General features: G+C 38.7%; 4 protein-coding genes across 4 annotated transcripts; 1 reads left to right on the top strand and 3 right to left on the bottom strand.

The window, feature by feature from the left end:
* The first annotated feature begins 1,583 nt into the window (after positions 1-1,583).
* Positions 1,584-3,244, top strand: LOC134652465 (uncharacterized). The gene is made up of 3 exons (XM_063507655.1): positions 1,584-1,813; positions 1,903-2,151; positions 3,022-3,244. Exons 1-3 carry the CDS (start codon positions 1,631-1,633, stop codon positions 3,181-3,183), a joined length of 594 nt encoding a protein of 197 aa, XP_063363725.1. The 5' UTR covers positions 1,584-1,630; the 3' UTR covers positions 3,184-3,244.
* A 10-nt stretch (positions 3,245-3,254) lies between these two features.
* Positions 3,255-8,091, bottom strand: LOC134652466 (uncharacterized). Its single transcript, XM_063507657.1, has 5 exons — positions 7,787-8,091; positions 6,994-7,133; positions 5,621-5,715; positions 4,667-4,796; positions 3,255-3,358 (listed from the first exon to the last, which is right to left on the bottom strand). The coding sequence occupies exons 1-5, from the start codon at positions 8,034-8,036 to the stop codon at positions 3,263-3,265; spliced, it is 711 nt and encodes a 236-aa protein (XP_063363727.1). The 5' UTR covers positions 8,037-8,091; the 3' UTR covers positions 3,255-3,262.
* Positions 8,092-9,569: 1,478 nt separating this feature from the next.
* LOC134652463 (uncharacterized) lies at positions 9,570-17,661 on the bottom strand. Its single transcript, XM_063507653.1, has 5 exons — positions 17,419-17,661; positions 13,440-13,802; positions 12,113-13,309; positions 10,506-10,801; positions 9,570-10,379 (listed from the first exon to the last, which is right to left on the bottom strand). Exons 2-5 carry the CDS (start codon positions 13,797-13,799, stop codon positions 9,770-9,772), a joined length of 2,463 nt encoding a protein of 820 aa, XP_063363723.1. The 5' UTR covers positions 13,800-13,802; positions 17,419-17,661; the 3' UTR covers positions 9,570-9,769.
* On the bottom strand, positions 10,849-12,085 carry LOC134652464 (uncharacterized). Its single transcript, XM_063507654.1, has one exon. It carries the CDS (start codon positions 11,814-11,816, stop codon positions 10,872-10,874), a length of 945 nt encoding a protein of 314 aa, XP_063363724.1. The 5' UTR covers positions 11,817-12,085; the 3' UTR covers positions 10,849-10,871.
* Positions 17,662-20,763: the final 3,102 nt, after the last annotated feature.

Here is a 20,763-nt window from a genome sequence, read left to right as displayed (position 1 = left end):
GAGATATATTTTTTTTCACTTTAAAAGACATTCAGTCATGTCATATCTATCATGTCTGGCGCAAGTAGTAACAAAAATCCAATATGTATGGAAAAGTGCACAATACTAATGGCGGATATTGCCCTCTCATTCTCTCTGTTTATCCATCTTACTTCATCTGACAGTCACCATTTTTATATACTCTCCCATATTGTGTTTGCAGGAGCTTCCCAATCCCCCTCCAAACTATGTGCATATCCCGGGCGAAGCCGCGATTCGCGCACGAGTGTGGAGGGGGCTACAAAATTTCTGTTAAGCAGAGTTCAGACGGGATGACCAGATCGACCGATTTGATTAGGAAAGAAAATGGTATGGCGATATTGGAGCGTTCTAAATTAAAAAAGTGCCCCCAAATGCCAATACTGGAGGCACAAACTGGTATTCTTGCGTCTGCACCTTCATTTTGTCGGTAATATTGGTCATAATCGGCTATTGCGGCAATCGGCAAATCAGCGAGCCAAATTGACGTTTGATTTTATCGGACAATTTCATCAGATTGGCAAAAAATCGTCCTCGTCTGGATACGCCTTAAGTTTTCGAGCTTCTCGTCTTATTTTTGCTTCGATCAACACGGAAGGGATGCGGCATTCGCACTATTTCCCCTCTGCCTAGGTACAAGATCAACTGATCTAGCGCGGGTAATAAAACTAGTTGCGCTCGGATTTTTAACTAGACCGAGTCCAGACGCGCGAGTGAACACAGCAGCAGAAAAAATGCCTAATTGCTCGGTTTTTTGTTGTAAAAAGAGGTCGGGGACATCAAATTTACAAAAAGAAGGTGTTATATTTCACACGTCATATTTTTTTTACATGTCATACGTTTAATTATATTTAAACACAATTATTATATTTTAGTCTCATGTAATTGCTGGATTTATCGATTTTTCTCGCCGTACAAATTGCGGATCGGTCGAGCAACAAATCCGACTTCTCATCTCTTGACGAAAATGTGTTAGTGTGCGTGTTGTGGCACTCGTCCGTACACAAAAACAGATCGAGGTGTGCAAGATTTGTCTGTGTAGGGTGTCATTTTCTATGTATTTGTGTCGTCATTATAGATTGGATTTAGTATGCAAGTGTGTGAGAAGTGCGACTGTGTACACGTTCCCCCCCGCGAAAAATGGCAGAATGATTTGAATGTCAAGATATCGCTTGGGCCTATCCCTTCCGATCTGTCGGAAGCCCGTGTTGATCGAAGTATTTTTGGTTTGAATTCGTGTTATCATTATATAAAAATCATTTACTGAAACGGATTGTGCATATTTACAAAAATACGACCAAGGAAACAATGAAGCAAATTAGTATGGATTATGGTGGGCAACAAATAAATTCGACCATAGTGTCGCATTGCCTATGTTTTGTCCCTCACGGACGTACGCGTATACCACATCTATAAGGATCCTACCATCTATGCATAACAAAGACGGCTTAATGATCTTGTAGCCAGGCCATAAAAAAATGCTTTGTCAGTTTGACACTGACACACATAATCTGTCAGAATCATAGAATTTGTGTGAAATTGTGAGGTTAAATTATATTATTTTGAAAAAAAAAAAACACTTAAAAAAGATACAGGACAGAACGAATAAAATATGACTTCAACTGTAATAAAATATGTTGGGAGGACCACTAACTTTAAGGGCAAATCTTTATGGGAAATTGTTGGCAGCCTGAAAGGATTCGGAGTCGGTAGATACATCGTGAGATCGGTTTTTGAGCGCTATCCTGAGCCCAGTTTCATGAAAATAGTTAAAGTTGAAACTTGTCCTGATGAGGTTTGTACATCTAAGGTTGACTGGCAGTTAAACATATAATACAAAATGTATTGACTCAAATTACTTACACATTTTTTTAAACATTACAGGAACGCCGTAGAGTAAGGGTCTGGGTGGAAAAAACGTTCAGAGGGAAGAAGTTAGACAAGCTTACAGAAATATACAGAACATCATACAAACCTGATTACAAACTCATTCCGAAGAACGAAGAAGCTAAGTTGCTTGCTGCTTTGGAAGAATTGAATAAGCAGCCAGAAGTGATTCTCCCCAATACTATTGAAATGCCGCCATTGATGAAGAAGTTTATTGTCAAGGACCATGAGAAAAAGGGCCTTGAGGTAATAATACAATTAATACAGTTTATAACAACTTTAACAACGAACCAGGCAAAACAGTATAAGTTAGTACTTAGACTACTTAACAGTCGCCTTGTGTCACCGCCTCAATTTCGGGCAGGCTGAAAACCAGCGCTGAAACCACGCAGTAAAAGGTGGGGCTGCCAGCACATTAGCTGAGACTGTCCAATTGTCACGTAGAATGTAATTTGAGCTTATTAATACATATACTGTCTAGGTTAAGTATAGCTTAAGTGCGTAAAAATAATTGTAATTTAAAATCCTTGTTGTGGCAATAAATGCTTTATCTATCTATCTATCCAAACAACAAAATTTTGAGGCTCTGTCTTGTTACAATATGAGTTTGATCTTGGTTATAGTGCCTACTATTTATAACAAACATAATTCATTGGTCATTGGTAACAGTAACTCTCTCGATCTCGACAGTAGGCCAAAGGTAAAGGCACCATCGCTTGAAAAAATTGCACTATACCTTTGGCCTAGTGTCAAGTAGATAGTGTTACTTTTTGATATTTAACAAATTAACACATATCAGTGAAAGAATAAGGATCAAAGTCAAATGGCGTTCTAACAGTTTTAATCTTCTGTCGAAAGATGGCAGTAAATTTACTGTGGCTACATAATTTGCTTTGACAATCTGCCTCTATTTAGTGCTTTCTCTGCTCTTCTTCTTTTAAGTTCCATAAGCCCACTTTGTTCAGTCATCTCCCCTCTCTCCCATGTCACCTCTCACTTCTATAATATTGTTTCTCCGAGGCTTGCAGGTCAGGTTGAACATGTACTGACATCAGAATACTATATACATATCAGAATGACTAAATATAGTAACATGTGAATTGATTACAATTTCAGGTTATGAAAGAGTTCACAATGCCACTCAGCTACAACCACACTCCGAACAGAATTGCCAGGATCGCCCAACCAGGCGAGAAGCCCACAGTGCAATTCTCCATGGGTATCGGCCAGCCTGCCAGTCCCTCACTCTACAAGGGGGTACCTCTAAACACCCACTAGGACGATGAGTAGAAATGTAGATACATATTTAAATTTATAGATTTTAATAAAATGCTTAGCTGTTTCCATGCTTTTATATTTATTTCTTAGGGATAGACCTTGTTGAGGCAAATTGACGTGCAAGCAATGGGTTCACATCCATTTCTGGGTATTGCGTGCGCTCCAGTTTCAGTTTCTGTAAAACATTTACAGTTATAATAGTTTTTAACAGATTTACATACGTAGAAGTGAGATTGAGATATGTCCATCCCTGTCACGTATATTGGCGTCCCTGTCGTCAGTTACTAAATTCAGTAAGTGGTGTAAATTTATTTACTGATTAGAATGCTAAGCTTGCGGTATTTTGGCTAATGAGAGTTGAGTTAGCTTGGGTACAGTGACAGCCTGACAGCTGTCATTACATTACAATTTATGCGTTTTAAGGTTATAAATTGTATGTCAATGACAGCGGTCACCGTACCCAAGCTATGTGAAAAGTGCTATAGTATAGTTTACCCTGATTGGGTGACAAATGTCCATTTGGTCATAGCCAGGCATCGGAGTTTTTGTCGCATGGTAAGACTAATAGCAAGCTATGGAGTCGACATTTGCCATAAATGTAAACTCTTATTCATGCTCAGTTATTTATACTCTTATTCATTTATTTAATTTATCTTAAAATGCCTTTAGAGCGGTCGGTCGTGTATATTATCTTAGTCGAATTATATAAACAAATATTTTTCTATTACTTACATTATGAATTCATAACTTCAACTATTTTAACATTCAACTATACAAACTACATCGCTGCGAAAGACCTAATGTCATGTAGGTACTGACCGCTGATAAAATTGATTCGTCCAAATCGCACATCTGATTAATCTTTCCAATTTCTCGTTTAAATAAGTATGAAAGTATAGACGGACACAATGTTGAAACGTAAAATATCTTTCAAGTAAACAACTAATCAATGACAGTAGTGATAGAATTAATTCATAACTTTTTTAATTGCGGAAGGTTATTTTCTTAGGTGACAGTTCCATTCACTTTCGGCTCTATTGCAACAAATGAGGTTTAATAAATTAAACTCATATACGTAGTAACTATTTAGTAATCTGTTCTCATATTACATAAAATTAATCATGAGTTCGAGTATGAATAAGAGTTTACATTTATGGCAAATGTCGACTCCATAGCTTGCTATTAGTCTTACCATGCGACAAAAACTCCGATGCCTGGTCATAGCACAGGCGATGAATGAATTGTCTTGTGGTGCTCGTAAGATGCACACAATCATGTTCCTGGACTGTTTATTTAGCCAACAGGGCCATATTACACACTTTTATTACCACATTAACGCGAAGAATGCCCTTACAAATTTCGTGAGCCTTCCCTCGTCTCGCGTTGCGTACCTATGATGCAGCGTATAGTATATACAGTTGAACTGTGAAGTATTTACAAGTTCAGTGTGAAAGGGTTATAAATTATAAATGAACAAGTATACCCTCCAGAAGTCTCTCATCTCTTGCACGTCGTCCTCGCGTTGCACAAAGTACTGGCGGACTGTCTTTTGGATCATTGTGGCGGCGTAGTCGTTTGGCCACAGCCACGACTTCGGGAAGTATGGCCGGGGCCTGAAAATGCATGATTGCAAATATTTCCGCTCGCATACAAGCCATATTCATGTAGGTTCATATCCAACTGTAAATCCAAAACTGTAAATCTCCAGATTTACAGTTTTTAATAGCTAATAGGCTTACCTATATAAGTACACCTTATTTAAGTAGACCAGACACCGTCGGACATGGCGATATGATTTTGAATGATGTTTTTGACAGACTGGTTGGAAATTTCTCAATACAATCGGGATACGTGTGGAAGAATAAGAGGAATGACGCTTGCCCAGCACAGTCTAGACTTGTAAATAGTATTAATAACCTATTCTATTCAGAGGCCTTAATGCCACGTTTCTCCGTAAATAATACAACAACAATAACAGAACGTCCAAGTTGTGGAATGAGCGACCTTCTGAGGTGTTTCCCTATACTTCGTTTTTTAGGATTAGAAATTTGGTAAACAATCTTGATATGTCTTTTAATAGAAAAACACTTTTTAAAAATCAATAACTATTACTTATGAAAGCAGAAGACTATAAAAGATCGTATTAGATTCATTATTGTTACATATTTACCGTAACTTATTTTTAAAATGTGTTTTTCAATTAAAAGACACGTCAAGATTGTTTACCAAATTTCTAATCCTAAAAAAAACGAAGTATAGCGCTATGACATGGGGTTCTTCAAGAAGCAGGTATTTAGGGTTCTCAAAGGTCAGCAACGCATAAGTGGCTAACTCTGATGTTGCTTATGTCCATGGGCGGCGATGACTGCCTCCCATCAGGCGGCTCGTTTGCTTGCAACAGGTAACATAAAAAAACCTACTAGTAACTGTCTCTTACCGTTCTTTCAATAGCTTTCTAACCCAGCCCATATTGAACAAATGTTGAGGGCTGTAAGCACGCTGAGGGTAGCGGGGGTTGTTGTTCCACAGGTGCTGGAAAATATTAAACGGTCAATAAAGTTTCAAATGCTGCTGTAAGTGTTTTTACAGTACATATGGGGCTACTTTTCCGCACTAGTGCGTAAAATAGCACTTTTCGTGCGTATGTCGAAACTTTAAAGTGCCATATGTACTGTAAAACGTTGTTCGATACACGTGCGAATAGGTAATTCGCAACTCGTGTCGATTTAAAACACTCCCTTCGGTCGTGTTTTAATTTATCGCCACTCGTTTCGAATTTCCTCTTTTTCGCACTTGTATCGAAAATAACTATTATAAATCGTTTGCAAGTAAGTTCAAAAGTTCTTCACGTCCCGAGAAATTATAGGCTATTCCTACTCCGATCATCTACCTACTTGATTCCACTAGCTACCTAGGACATAGAAAGTTTCCGAATCGACTAACTGTATTTTGTGGCAACATAATGAAAAGAAAAAAAAAACTTAGTAGAAATATAAAAATATACATTGTGGTAGGTACTTACCTACTTTTTCTCTTGATTTTGAGAAGGAATACCAAATAAAATTTCTCTAAATTCGAAGAACACGTGAATGTCTCTTTTCACTACCAGCTGATAAAGAGTCAAAGTAATAAAATGCAAATTTTGAGTTGTTTTCTTATGTTTGCTGGTAGAATTGACTTATAAATGAAATGATGATGATTTTTAATGATAAATATTTAATAACATTCATTTTGAATAGATTTGCTTTGATATTGTTTGATATTTTACAGTTAGTGTCCTTGTGTTGGTGTGGTGGAAATGCCGGGACAACGCGAAAAGATGATGATGTAGTGGTGAAAAATTTAGTGTTTCACTCGGTGGAAAAAATTATTTAACCTTCGTGCCTTGAAAGCCCCGCAACGCTCAAGATTCCATTCTTCGAAACACTCGCTACGCTCGTGGTTCAATTTTGGAATCTTTAGCTTGCTAGGATATCAGTATTAGCACGAGAGGTCAAACAACAACTTTGCTCCCTTGTTAACCTTTTGGACGCCAATGACCGATATATACGCACCGTAGGTTCAACGCCAAATACCGATTAATCGTTCACAGACCACAGAGCAACATCGACCTACGTGCATATACATAAAGTTCAACTTCAGTTTTGACACTTCAATGATGTGGCGTCTGTGTGACAGCTTTTGTGTTTGACATAGCGTGGAAAAGGTTAAACAAAGAGAACTATTTTGAGTTAGATAAGTAGTTGGTCAAAAGCGACTGACTATACACGCTTCTTTAGTATTACCTATGGATCAAATTCATATTCTGACCTGAACTATCCAATCTATGCCATTGAAGAAGCATTTTTCTGTCCGTAAAGCTTGCCAAATCTTGGCTTTTATAAGAGTTTCTTCTAATGCTGGTATGAGGCAAACGAATACTTCATTCTTAATGTAATCAGTTTCTGTTTCTGAAATTCAATTGTCGTAGCTTATTAAATTGGAATAAATTGTAGTACTTACAACTAGTACTACTAGTAGGTAAAATAGGTACCTACCATTTTAATAAGTAGGCACCTATTTCAGGTGAAACCGTATACCCAAACGAAGTAACTCGGTTCTAAACATGGATGCGATTTTAAACATTGATGTTCGCTAAAAATATTGCTTAAGTTTCGGTTTTATATAGTGTGTCAAAGGTCTGTTTGATTTCAAACATAGACAGAGAGAATCATACTATCTTTGTCTAACACTAGTACTAGCACCTAAAAAAAAGGATAAGTATAGTTTTTTTGTTCCTATTTACTGACAAGATTAGGTTGACCCAGTATACTCTCAGGATTGTAGTATTTCTTTAATTAGATACGTATTTAGTAACTGTTAGCCTTTACTAATTTAAGTTAGGTAAAAAATACTTTTGAACGGCGACTTCAGAACTGGCTCCTGCTGCCGTTGCATGTACTCCTCAATCTCATCTTTAAACTGCTGGCTCTCCTCCAGTATCTCTTTCCAGTTAGCAGTGACCTTCCTAGTGATGAGGACTGGGTAGTCCACTTCGTCCGCGGGTAAGTTATCGGGCAGAGCAAAATTGAGCCTTTACTAATTTAAGTTAGGTAAAAAATACTTTTGAACGGCGACTTCAGAACTGGCTCCTGCTGCCGTTGCATGTACTCCTCAATCTCATCTTTAAACTGCTGGCTCTCCTCCAGTATCTCGTTCCAGTTAGCAGTGACCTTCCTAGTGATGAGGACTGGGTAGTCCACTTCGTCCGCGGGTAAGTTATCGGGCAGAGCAAAATTTGCAGTCGGTTCTACATCGGCTATTGGCTTGGTGTCCTTTGATTTTCCCCTGCGATCGGTTCCTTTGCCGGCCATTTTTGTTTCTATTTAGGAATGATTTAAAATGAAATTAGTATGAAACTCACGGTTACTATAACTCGCTGATCAATAGATCATACACTGCCATTCAAATTAAATTCAAATTGTCTTGTTTGACATTGATAGTAGGTATAATATTTTTTTAATTTATTTTATTGTCGGCTGTATTTGTCAGGTATGTTAGGTTTTTCTCTATGGCAACATTAAGTTCGCAACGCGCAAGCGCGCGAAATTAATCCAACCAATGAGCGGACAGTTGCAGTCAGTTGCTTTTTCGGTTTTCAATGGTATTTGAGCATTTCGGTGACTATTATAATGGAGTATTTTTAAATAAAATAAGTGTAAAATTTATACTTATAGCGAGTTGTAATATGGTGTTTTATTGCATGAGTAAATAGTGAATATTTAATTATTTATGTTGACCATCTTGCCTTGTAAATATGGGTGCTAGTAACATGAAAGATGCAAGTGACTACGTGTGCGATTATTGGCCTCGAGCTAGGAAGAAAATAAAAGCTAAGTAATAATAAAACTAAAGGCTATTGAGCGCTGGTGGTCTAGCGACGTGAGCGTGCGACTTTCAATCCGGAGATCGCGGGTTCAAACCAAACCCCGGCTCGTACCATTGGGTTTTTCGGAACTTATTAAGAAATATACATAATTTGATATTTACCCACTTACCATTCGCTTTTCGGTGAAGGAAAACATCGTGAGGAAACCGGACTAATCCGAATAAGGCCTACTTTACCCTTTGCCTGGGTTGGAAGATCAGATGGCAGTCGCTTTCGTAAAAACTAGTGCCTACGCCAATTCTTGGGTTTAGTGGCCAAGCGGACCCCAGGCTCCCATGAGCCGCGGTAGAATGCCGGGATAACGCGAGGAAGATGATAATAGCCTTTAATTATAAGGCTATAAAGTAAAGAGGTTAACCTTTTGGACGCCAATGACCGATATATACGCACCGCAGGTCCAACGCCAAAGACTGATTAATCGGTCATAGACCACAGAGCAACATAGACCTAGGTGCATATGCAAAAAGTTCAATTTCAGTTTTGACACTTCGGTGATCTGACGTGGCGTCCTGAGTGACAGCTTTTCTGTTTGACACGGCGTCGAAAAGGTTAAGGGAGCTGCACTATGAAGACTACTTGTGAAGGTTTGCTGCCGCGCTACGTTGATGTGTTACGGAACGGGAGCCATCCAAACAGGTTATTCCCACTTGTAACTACTAAGTAACTAGCAATATTAAGACTTACTCATAGTGCAATTAGAATGCAAATTTAATAAAGTATTGAAAGTGAAAATAAGAAAACCCACAAAAGTAGGTTGTCGACTGTTCACACGACGAGACCATTTACTTGTAAACAGCACATTAAGTATGTTTCTTGTCCCCGGAATATCGGTGTTTATGGCAATGTCAATTCGAATACCTATGTATCTCCATAAAATCAAATCTCTTTGATGAAGACTAGACTGTTTTTTTTTTAAATAGGTAACTGGAACTTAAAAATGTTTAAATTACACACAAAATACTTTTCATACAAATTTTATTTATGTTTACGATTTATGATACACAAAATTATCTGCACAAGCAATTACTCAGACTCTTTGGATATTACCTCCAAAGTTAATTACGATTTAAATATAACCATAAATATTAAGTTAATCTAGGACCTAGTAATAAATAGTACTAAGAAATTTCAGTCCTCAGCGAGAATTGTATGACAAGTTTAGTAGGGGGAAAACTTTCCCGTGATCTGTGAGATCCAGTCTAGATAGTGAGCGACTTTCACGTAGACGCCAGGTACGCCGGGCTGACCGCAACCGATACCCCACGACACGACTCCGACCAGTTGCCAAGTGCCACCGTGCTCGCACACCAGCGGGCCACCACCGTCACCTTTGCATGCATCCTTGCCCTCTTCACCACCGGCGCACAAGAACCCATGGTTCAATTCATAGTTGTATCCCAATCTCGTCTGCCTTAGCTGGTTCTGGCAAACACCGTGCGATAGAATCGGGACATCGACTTCTTTTAATATGTTCTGGTATTTTCCGTTGTCTCCGAAAGCGTCCTTGCCCCAACCAGTGGTCCAGCATCTTTGGCCAGCGTAGTCAGTGTACTTGTCAGGCAGGCAAGCTGGGCTGATGTGCGGGTATTTAGTCCAATCGACGGGCTGCTCCAGCTTGATGATAGCGAGATCATTGTCTAAGGTACCGGCGTAGTACGTTGGGTGCACATGGACGGAGAGTACATCTCTCTCAACGTAAGGGAAGAATTCGACGTCATGGTTAACATCCCATTCACCAAGGCGCACTCGAAGCTCGAAGCCTTTGTATCTGTAATAGGGGCATAAGTTTATTACCACTTGACAACTAGTAATCGCTAGAAAAAAAATATCGTAAATGAAACCAGCTCATGAAAATAATAGTAAGGAAGTATTTGTCAAAGGTACATTTACTTACGATTTAACGCAGTGAGCAGCGGTCATGATATGGGATCCGTCAATCAAAGTTCCGCCGCAAACATACACAGACTCTTTAGGATCCTTCTTTAGGATAGCCACTTGCCACGGGTATTCTCCAAATTCACTGTCTCCATCTATGTATGAAGGAGTCTTGATTCTTCCATTAATGCCCTGGGAATGCCTGATGCCACATTGACCGCGGTTGGCAGCTTGAGGACGGAATGGTTTCCGGCAGCAAACTTGATTAGGTCTGCATTGTTGTATTTGAGGTCGGTTTCCGAAATATCCTTGACGCTGCGGAAAATAAAGGAGATAGTTTAAATTTCTGTTATAATTAAAAGTAATTTGTAAATATTCAGTGTTCTTATAAACTGGAGGAGGAATGAGGAAGGGTTACCTCTTCGATTCTTTCGCTTTTAGATTGCTCAACAGTGACTTCCCTCTTCTTTCTATTCTCAGGAAATCTGACTGTTTGGCTTCCCCGGTTTGCCCCAGGACCGTTAGGAAGGGAAAGGGAACGAGAGTATCCATAGCGGCCTGCATATTTTCCTTGCATTCTATCAACACTAGCATTGGCGGTTCTTCCGAACCCGTAACTGTCATATCCATTATCATAGGGATTATGGAAGTCGGCCCCTTCATTATGATTAATATTGTCATCATCATAATAGTCATCATCACCAGCTGCCGCTGTAGGCGGAGCATTAAATTGATTTTGTTTAAAATAACCGGCCTCAGCATAACCATAGTGGGGAGAATAGGTTGGCCCGAAAGTACTATGTGGTGGGCGCGGGAAATGGGGTTCGTAAGAAGGTCCGTGCGGTCCATAGTGGGGTCCATGCGGTTCGTAATGGGGTCCGTGTGGTATGTGGGGACTATAGTGCAGTGCAGGTTTATGGTGATAATACTCATGATGGTGAGGATTGAAATGGTGATAATGTTCGTGCTTATTTAATAAATATTGTTTTTTCTCATGGAACAACGTGCCAATTTTATTGACAACATGTTCATTAGGTGTTACGTGCAAGTTTACAAAGGGTTTAACTATCTTTTCACCGTAATCATTTTTAGTAACTTGTACGGCTAGCAACGGATTAACGGAAACGAGGCCTAGGTTAAGACCGCCGCTGTTTAAAGCTGGACCATAAGGGTTCTGGAGAGGATTTGAGTTAAAAGGATTGATGGGGTAACCACCATGGGAAGGCTGGGGCAACCCAAAAGAAACACCAAACGTGGGCTGCACTTGTTTGTTGCTTTGGCCGCCATTGCCGCCGTAGCCGGCCAGTCCAATGAGGCGCTGCAGTAACATTTACTTTCGTCAATATGTGAATGTTTCATGAGGTGTTAGCATTATGTCAGTGCCCTTTGTTTAGTTGTTCTTTTGGAAGTGGTCACAAACGGATTTAATGATTGATGAATGATGAACATTTTAGTATTAATATCCAAATGTGACAACTTGATGTTACCCCCAGATATTGGGTAAAATTCAGGGTCAAGTATGTATTTGATAGTTGGGTCAGTAGAAATCAATCAATGGAAATGGCTTGTAGTGTTGTTAGTCACATAAGAATTAGCGGTTACTGGAAAGTACATTTTGCAACTCACCGGTTCAGCTTCCTTTTCGATTTTGTCTTCATTCTCGTTCTTGGTTTCACGCTTGCTTACTTTCTTAACGCTGGCTTCAGTCGTAGTTGTTTCAGTTTTAGTTTCTGAAGCGTCAGCCCTGGTGATGTTGTCTAGTTGTTCTTCAGTAAGAGCAGCTATCTCACTACCTTTGTTACGCGGATCGATAGGCAGGTACAAATCATCTCTGCGGCCAATGATCTCTTGGCTGGGACATTGGTCGTAGTTGACACAGACACATTCAAATCCTTGGGCTTTGGCTTCATGGTAGTTCTCCTGATAAGAGTTACCCTGTCCAAAAGTAGCTGGACCTTGTTGGTATAAATTGTTACCAGATCCTACGTGCAGTTCCTTCTTATAAAATTCGTTGTTGTGAGAGGAAAATGCACCTAAGGTGTTGCCGTATTTCTGGGCACCAAAATCAGTGTTGGAGTATTGGTTTGGCAGAGACTGAGATAAAAAGCTGTTTCCTTTGTTACCATTGCTGTTGCCGTATTGAGAGCCATATATTGTGTCGGTTTCATACACTGGTTTGTTTACAGGTGAAAAACCATCGGTCATAGGTTTGAAGCCACCAGAGCTAAATCCGCTGTAATCACCACCACCCGCGGTTATTATGTCGGTCTGTTGCTGGGAGAGAGATTGAGCGCCTAGGTGTCCTATGGACCCAACCGGTATGGCAACTGGCTTGATGATCACTTTAGGTTCTTTGTCGCCGTCACTGTGTACGTAGTGATGGTGGACATGTTGTTGTACAACGTCAGTTTTTGTGTTGGTTTGCGTAGGAGGGACTTTGTTGTAGTGTGGTTTGGTGTTTTCGAAGTTGTATGGGCTCTCATTGGCGTAGGTCGGGGGTCTCGTTACATAGTTGCCTTCGCTACCACCGTACAACCCATTGCTTTGTGAGAACTGGAAATTGCTACCGGATACCTGTCCGTATTTTTCAGAGAATCCAGGGCGCATGTTGGGTGGTCCTCCATATCCGACTCGCTTTGGTGGATACTTTTGAGGGCGCGATGAGTAAGGTGGCATGGGTTTGGCTGGTCCGTATGCTCGGGGAGGTCCACGGATCGGGATGGAAGCAATCGGTTTACCAATAGGCTTGATGTCAACTGGCTGGGCATAAATTAATTCATCCGGTGACAGATAGCGCTTTTCTTGGGTTTCTTCTTCATCACACTGGAATGAAAAAAAAAAAAAGATTTTTAGCAAATATGCTTACCTATTATATGTTTATTATATGACTACCATCAAAATGAAGACTTCTAAAATTATAAAAAACATTGTCAATATATAAATAAAAACTCACTTGAATAAGTCCCAGAGTGCAGAGACGGCCTTTGATCAGATTTCTTGCTTCAGCATCATCTCCAGAGTCCAACGCTTCCTTAATAGTGGGATCGCTGTAAACATCGTCGAATCCGCCCAGACTCCTGCCTTGTTGCTGCCTGTTGCTGACCAGCTCGTCCACGATATCGTCCAGCACCGTACCAGCGGAGTCAGAGCTTTTCTTGTCAGCATCGGGAGCTTCTTCGCCTTCTAGTAACTCAGTAGGTTTTTCTTCAGGTTTTGCATCTTTATCTTTAGCATCACCTCCCCATGACCATTCAGCTGTCGTGCTAGCTATAGCTAATGCTAGTAAAAGACTCGTTGTCGTAAACCACCGCATGATCTGAAAAGGCAGAATCAAATTGAGTCGATGACAAAATGAGAGGTGATGTGATTCTCGTTTAGCGCAGCATGACGTTTCGAAACTGCAGTAGGCGGAGAATCACTTTTACTTTCGCGGACAGAGTTTGTTGTTAACTTGTTATGTAAGCCTCCATAATGTCAGTGCTCTGCGCCCGCGCCGCCGAGCGGCTTAGCCGGCGTGCGAGCGCGAAAGCACTTCACTCTCACAACTTGTAGTATTATGTGGCATTTGCAGTGTATTTTAATGCAAAAAGACAAATGAAGCTGCAATAATCCTTTTTGTACGTAATAGTTTATATCCATATGTAGGTATGTTAATAACGTTTGAAATAATGCGGTCACTGGCTAGCCATTTAACGAGCGCAGTACGTAATCAATGACTAATCAACATTTGAGTAAAAACAAGCAGTAAAAGAGAAATCTCAAATAAATAATATTTCTCATATGATAGGGTAAAGGCACCAGTAGTCAGCCTTATAACGACTTTTTTAAGTTTGAACGTTCGGCATTTCTACAGGATTAGTCGGATAATTAAACAAATGACATGGTTAGATCAATTGTTTATCATAGTTTTAAAACAAAATATTTAAAAAAATAACAATCCTCTTTATAATATCTCTAATTAAGTTTAAACAAAAAGTGGCACTTTTCTCCAGTAGTCAGCCTCCAAAATCCAGTAAGCAGCCTCAGTGTACCCAGTACTCAGCCTACATAAACTATTCATAATAATTAGATCAAAATCACTAATATTTATATCAAAATCAACGATATTATAATATGTATTTTTTCTTTATAATATTTTTTATCGTTATTGTAGTTAGTTTAAGTTTTTAATTTTAGTTTATAATTTTTTGCATATATCAAAATCAACGATGTTATACAAATATCTATTTTTTATTACTATTTTAGTTATTGTTATTGTAGTTAGTTTTAGTTTATATTTTTTTTGCATATACATATGTATTACTTACCTACTTGTTTACTTATTTAATAAATAAAAAATCTTATAGGTACATACAATTCTTATGACACGAAATTTGTTGGCCATAGGTACTTAATTATTCTTGCAAACTAAGAATCGCAATATTTATTTTCTATTAATTAATCCATCAAAAATTAATGAGGTAAATCAGGTAATATATAATTATGTTCCTAGTAGGTATTCGGTAAAAAATAATTAATCGAGTCTATGCAGATCTAATTATCATTAATAAACAAAGTCCGACCGAATATACCGACCAGGAAAAAGCAAAATGATAGTTATGTATAGTTAACGTCAAAAATATGTATACACTTTTGAACCTTATTTCAATGAGATAGGGTTTAAAAATGTGGTCATATTTTTGGCGGCGACGTACCAAGCAAGGTCAATGGCTGAGTACTGGATCCGCGAAACCCAGTGCTCAGCCGCATTAAAACGTTATTTCAAATGCGGCTGACTACTGGGTTTTACTTTAAATTGACTAGGGCATGCCTAACTAAATTTGAAAATGTAAATTTAACGGTCCTAACGGTCGCATTGGCTCGAAAATAATAAAATAAACGAATAACCCAAAGGTCAGCCGTGGGGGGCTGGGCACTGGATTCTTTGGAAAAAAGTGTTATCCAGTGGCCAGCCCCCTCAATTTATAAGTGAAAAGTTGATATTTTCATTCAAATATAATGCAATTTAATAGATAAACTAATAAATAAACCAATCATTAACAAAAACATTCACTTTTAACATTAAAACATAGTTTTTCTTGTCTGTTAAGAGAACACCACGTGCAGTAAAAAATATGGCGGACATGACACTATTGCACTCGTCGACAAACAGCACCTGTATGAACGAGTATATTTCTTCCCCCCGTTCCCTCACCGCACCTGTCGTGTGACGTATTAACCAATAAGGAATCAAAGCTCCTATTTGAGTACTCGCGATTTGTTTAAACGAATATACCAGATATTTATGACCAATAAACGGCTCAAAAGGCTGACCACTGGTACCCGGCTGGCCACTGGTGCCGTTACCCTAGTGTCATGTACTCATGTAGGTATGACACCAATGTTTGAGTATATTATTACATACAAATGACAAGTTTGTCATAATTAAAGAAGCTTTAAAATTATGTATTGGTGTCGTCTATTGTTTTGATTTGATAGAGGAAAGCGTGATTTGGGTCATTGTCACCCGAAAACCGGCGCAAGAGGTATTGATATGCGCGGGCGGCGCCGGCGCCGATGCGTCATGTTACTGTAACACTACCTATAATGCGTTATGCAACTCTCGGCCGGTCGATCTTTGCGCAACTCCGTAACGTAACAAAGGGCTTACGACTGGATCTGGATACAGATTACTTAAGAGGAAAGAGGACGGCCGCGTCTCCATACAAACGTAGTCCCCATTTTTCTATGTGGATATTGACATTATGGAAAATATTTTTACAGAATTTAATTATCCATTGCTATGCCTCTACGTGTCTTTTTTAGATTTAAAAAAAAATTAGGAGGGAAAAATAGATTTCATACAATTTTTTAAATGCACTTAGCTCTTATAATAATTAATAATTCGAAAAAATCAAACGTACGGGCATAGCTGTGGTTGATATTACAACAAATTGTGCCAAAATATTTTCAATAATGTTAATAATATCCAGAGAAGAAAATGAGGACTACGTTTGTATGAAAAGGCGATTTCGCACGGGTCCTCCACTTTCGTCTTAATGTGCAAGGCAGATAAGGATCTTAAGTGTTGGTAACTTAATAATGTATGTTATGTTTATCGTTAGGTACTTAAGTGAAGTTAAAAGGCCTGTCAGTTTGAGTTTACCCGGTTTTGTTATATGCATACTAGAAACGATTAGATAAATAAAATGAAATTGTATATCGTTTAAATCTATCCTAACATAAGGAAATCCGTGGGTATGATTAGCTTACAATAGCTACTTATTTGTATTTGTTTCAACAAAAGAAAATAATGTAATTGCGCATGTACTAGTTAGTGATTGAAATCCAGATATCATTCTGTTTGAAGTCACAAAAGAATCGCGCTCAGTGAAACGGAGAAATCCTGGGAAGGTTTTTCCTTTATTAGAGTTTAAAGCTGTTAATATTTTGTCATGAAAGTTATTGCCGATAGTTAAAACATAGTGTTCGTTCATATACTATGCATGTACAGTCGCCATCAGATATGTCGGAGCGACCAAGATGCTCACAAATATCTGAACACGCCTCTATTGTCAAGGCGTTAGAGTGCGTGTTCAGATATATTTGAGCTTGGCAGCTCCGATATATCTGATGGCGATTGTATTTATGAACTCCAAGTTATACAACTAAATGTCATATTACATATATAGGTAACTTGTCTAGCATGTTTTGTTTTCTAGGATATTACTTAATGTCGAATTATAAAGTCAGATCAAGCCGGGAGTGAAAGTGGCTGCAACTCGGGATCACATGTACGCTAGGCGTTAAAGGTTCACTTTTTAGCACTGAGTTAGGAATTGGAAATTGTAAACATATTGATGTTTCTGCGGCCACTTACATCCCGTAAATATATATAAACATATGTATAATCACTTAACCGAATTCACTGTATAACACCATAATCAACTTACTATTTCACTTTGTTTATCACTGTTTTATCAATAAGCTTGCTATGTACTAAACTGTGTTCGCCGCTTCACCGGCGCACTGTTTGCGTCGGAATGACTGCAACATCCACCACCGCCACGCTTTATACTTCGACCAACCTAAAGATGCATGAGCTCAGATTTTGTAAGATACCCGCCGAGCCCTCCTACCAATGAACTCGATTTTTTCTCGCTGTCTCGCAAAACGCCATATCTTTTATATCTCTGAGCGACCGCAATCAATGATGGCTGGTTGTCTTGGTAGAGGCACTGACGCACACAGCGTCATTGATCAACCCTTGGTTGGTTCATTCATGAGTGCGTTAGGCAATTGGGGTTTCAACCAGGTCGCGTTTACGGATCTCGTGCTTCGACTAGGAAGGAATATACAATCGGTATTGTAAAATCTATTGTTTTGTCATCGCCGTACAAAAATCATGCAAACGATCGATTATTAATGCATCTTATGAATGTATGGAAACTTGTTGTTTTTCATTTCACAGTGGACATGTGAGTACATTCTCTAATTGTTAAACACTCTATAAATTTCTACCCCATTTTTTACACCCTTACGGGATGATTTCGGGAATAAAAACTATTCTATATCCTTCCTAACAGCTCAAACTATATATCCGCATGCCAAGTTTCATCTTAATCGTTTCAGCGGTTATTGATTCCCCATAAAAAATTCCACCCCCCTTTTCACCCCCTTGAGGGGGAGTTCTGGGATAAAAAGTATCCTATGTCCTTTCCCGGAACTCAAAGTGTCAGTATACCAAATTTCAACTAAATAGGGGCAGCTGTTTAAGCGTGAAGAGGTAACATACAGACACACACTTTCGCATTTACAATATTAAGTATGGATTCCCATTTGTCTCCGCCTCATGTATGGCGGCGGTCACGTGATCGGCGACAAACGGGAAAATACACCCCAGTGATGGCTGTTATGAGTGGTGGGGCAGAACTGTCCACAATAACTGTTTCAATAAGCGCTATCTATTGTTATTCAATCTTAAGGACCACACGCAATTATCTAAGGCACTATTACGGCAGTTTACGTAACGATTACTAACAAGTCCTGCCTTATGTGCGCGCGCCGCTTTCCCTGGATCATCCATTAAACCTTCTAAGGAGATCTGACCTACTGCCATCATCATAATTACTCAAAGCGAAATATTATTATCACATTGGCTAAATTTCCGCAATTAAATTAGTAACACGTATATTTAACTGTTGGGACTTGATTACAATAATTACATACTATAGGTACGTACAATATTTCTATACACTTGCATTTGTAAGAAAAAACCGGCCAAGTGCGAGTCGGACTCGCGCACGGAGGGTTCCGCACCATCAACAAAAAATAGAGCAAAACAAGCAAAAAAACGGTCACTCATCCAAGTACTGACCCCGCCCGACGTTGCTTAACTTCGGTCAAAAATCACGTTTGTTGTATGGGAGCCCCACTTAAATCTTTATTTTATTCTGTTGTTATAGCGGCAACAGAAATACATCATCTGTGAAAATTTCAACTGTCTAGCTATCACGGTTCGTGAGATACAGCCGTGAGATACAGTCGGACGGACGGACGGACGGACAGCGGAGTCTTAGTAATAGGGTCCCGTTTTTACCCTTTGGGTACGGAACCCTAAAAATCACCGAACTGTGTTTAAATTACATACTTCTGAAAGTTTTGAGTATTTGAGTTTTGGTATTGAGAACTTGAAAATCTGTCTGTATAATAAAATCATCGCTATTAAAAACAACATGTCTTTATAATATAACATAACTCTTCGAATAATTTAGATTAACGCAAAGGTTACTTTCATTTCTTTTTTTAGAGTAATCTAATACTGATACTAAACGAGAAAACTGATGACTAAAGCTGATTAAAATAAACTATTGTAAGTGTAGTTTTAACAATAAGAAAAGTAAAAAAAAGTTAGAAAACTTCATATTACTCACTTCACACACTCGGCTTATGTTATATTATAATGTAAAAGACTTCAACGCGCTATCGTATACTCCCACGTAATATTTAACTGTCATATGTTATTCAGAGGTAAAATTATATAGTACGATAGACTGGAATATAACTTTAAAGTAAGTTGTTGTTTGGTGTGTATGTGTACCTGCCTAGTGCACTAAATATGTATAAGTTACAGTGTTTTTCAAGATAATATTTACACTGGGTATCAATTAAGTATGTTGTTCCGAATTTCTTATTATTATTGTTGCGTTTCCAACTTTGTTTACTTAATTCACAATACCTTTTTAAATTCCAATTTATTTATAGATATAATTTTAGCATTTTATGTAGCCTTTGTAAATTACTTAACTCTGATTTAAACTTTCACGATTTTTACACATTATTATATTGTACAACGGGACTTAATCGCGTATCTAAGTTTTAAGATTTACCTCCGACGTTTCGAGGACTGCGTTGTCCCCGTGGTCTCGGAGAAGACCACGCAAATCACCACGACCACGCACGGCGTTGTCTCCGAGACCACGGGGACAACGCCGTCCTCGAAAAGTCGGAGGTAAATCTTAAAACTTAGATACGCGATTAAGTCCCGTTGTACAATTCAATAAATACTTAACTAAACAATAAAACGTAATATCTATACACAATTGAACAATGAGTTGGTATGTAGGTATATTAAAACATGACGGTGTGTCATGACACGACTGCCCAAAAAGAGGAGTGTACTTATTGTTTTTTTTTTCATTCATTTGTTAGGCCCGGCCTGAACTGTAGGAACCTACTTAAACATATATTTTCTATAATGCTATAAGCTCGGTGTAATCTCCATTCTGGGAACTAGAACTAGGTCGCGACGCTACCATCTTAAGAGCCCATCAATGTACACACTAGCGCCACTGCTAAATAATCGTGATTATCTAAACTTAACGATAGATATTTTAATCATAACCCTCCTTTTGCTTTGCCGTAGTCGGGTAAAAAGGGGGCCGCTACGTTCTGTATCTTGTATTAAAGTACCTTTTGAATAAATCAAACTAGTTTCTATGTTGCTGGATTCGTTAATCTATTAACAAAAACGGCCGTTTTAACTTTGGACGCATAGATTGACAAATCCAGCAACATAGAAACTACTTTGATGTATTCAAAAGGTACTTTAATACAAGGTACAGTACGTAGCGGCCCCCTTTTTAAATATATTTCGTTAAATTAAAATAATCACGATTATTTAGCAGTGGCGCTAGTGTGCACGTTGATGGGCTCTTAATTTTTTTTAGTTTAGAATTTCTCGCCAAAATTCCAGTTATCGGCTGGCAAGCTAACATTTAATCTTTTACCTTAAGCCT

This window comes from Cydia amplana, chromosome 11 (genome assembly GCF_948474715.1).
Source record: "Cydia amplana chromosome 11, ilCydAmpl1.1, whole genome shotgun sequence".
Classification (NCBI taxonomy): domain Eukaryota; kingdom Metazoa; phylum Arthropoda; class Insecta; order Lepidoptera; family Tortricidae; genus Cydia; species Cydia amplana.
The sequence above is the reverse complement of the archived record's forward strand: the minus strand, read 5'-3'. Positions and strand labels throughout refer to the sequence as shown.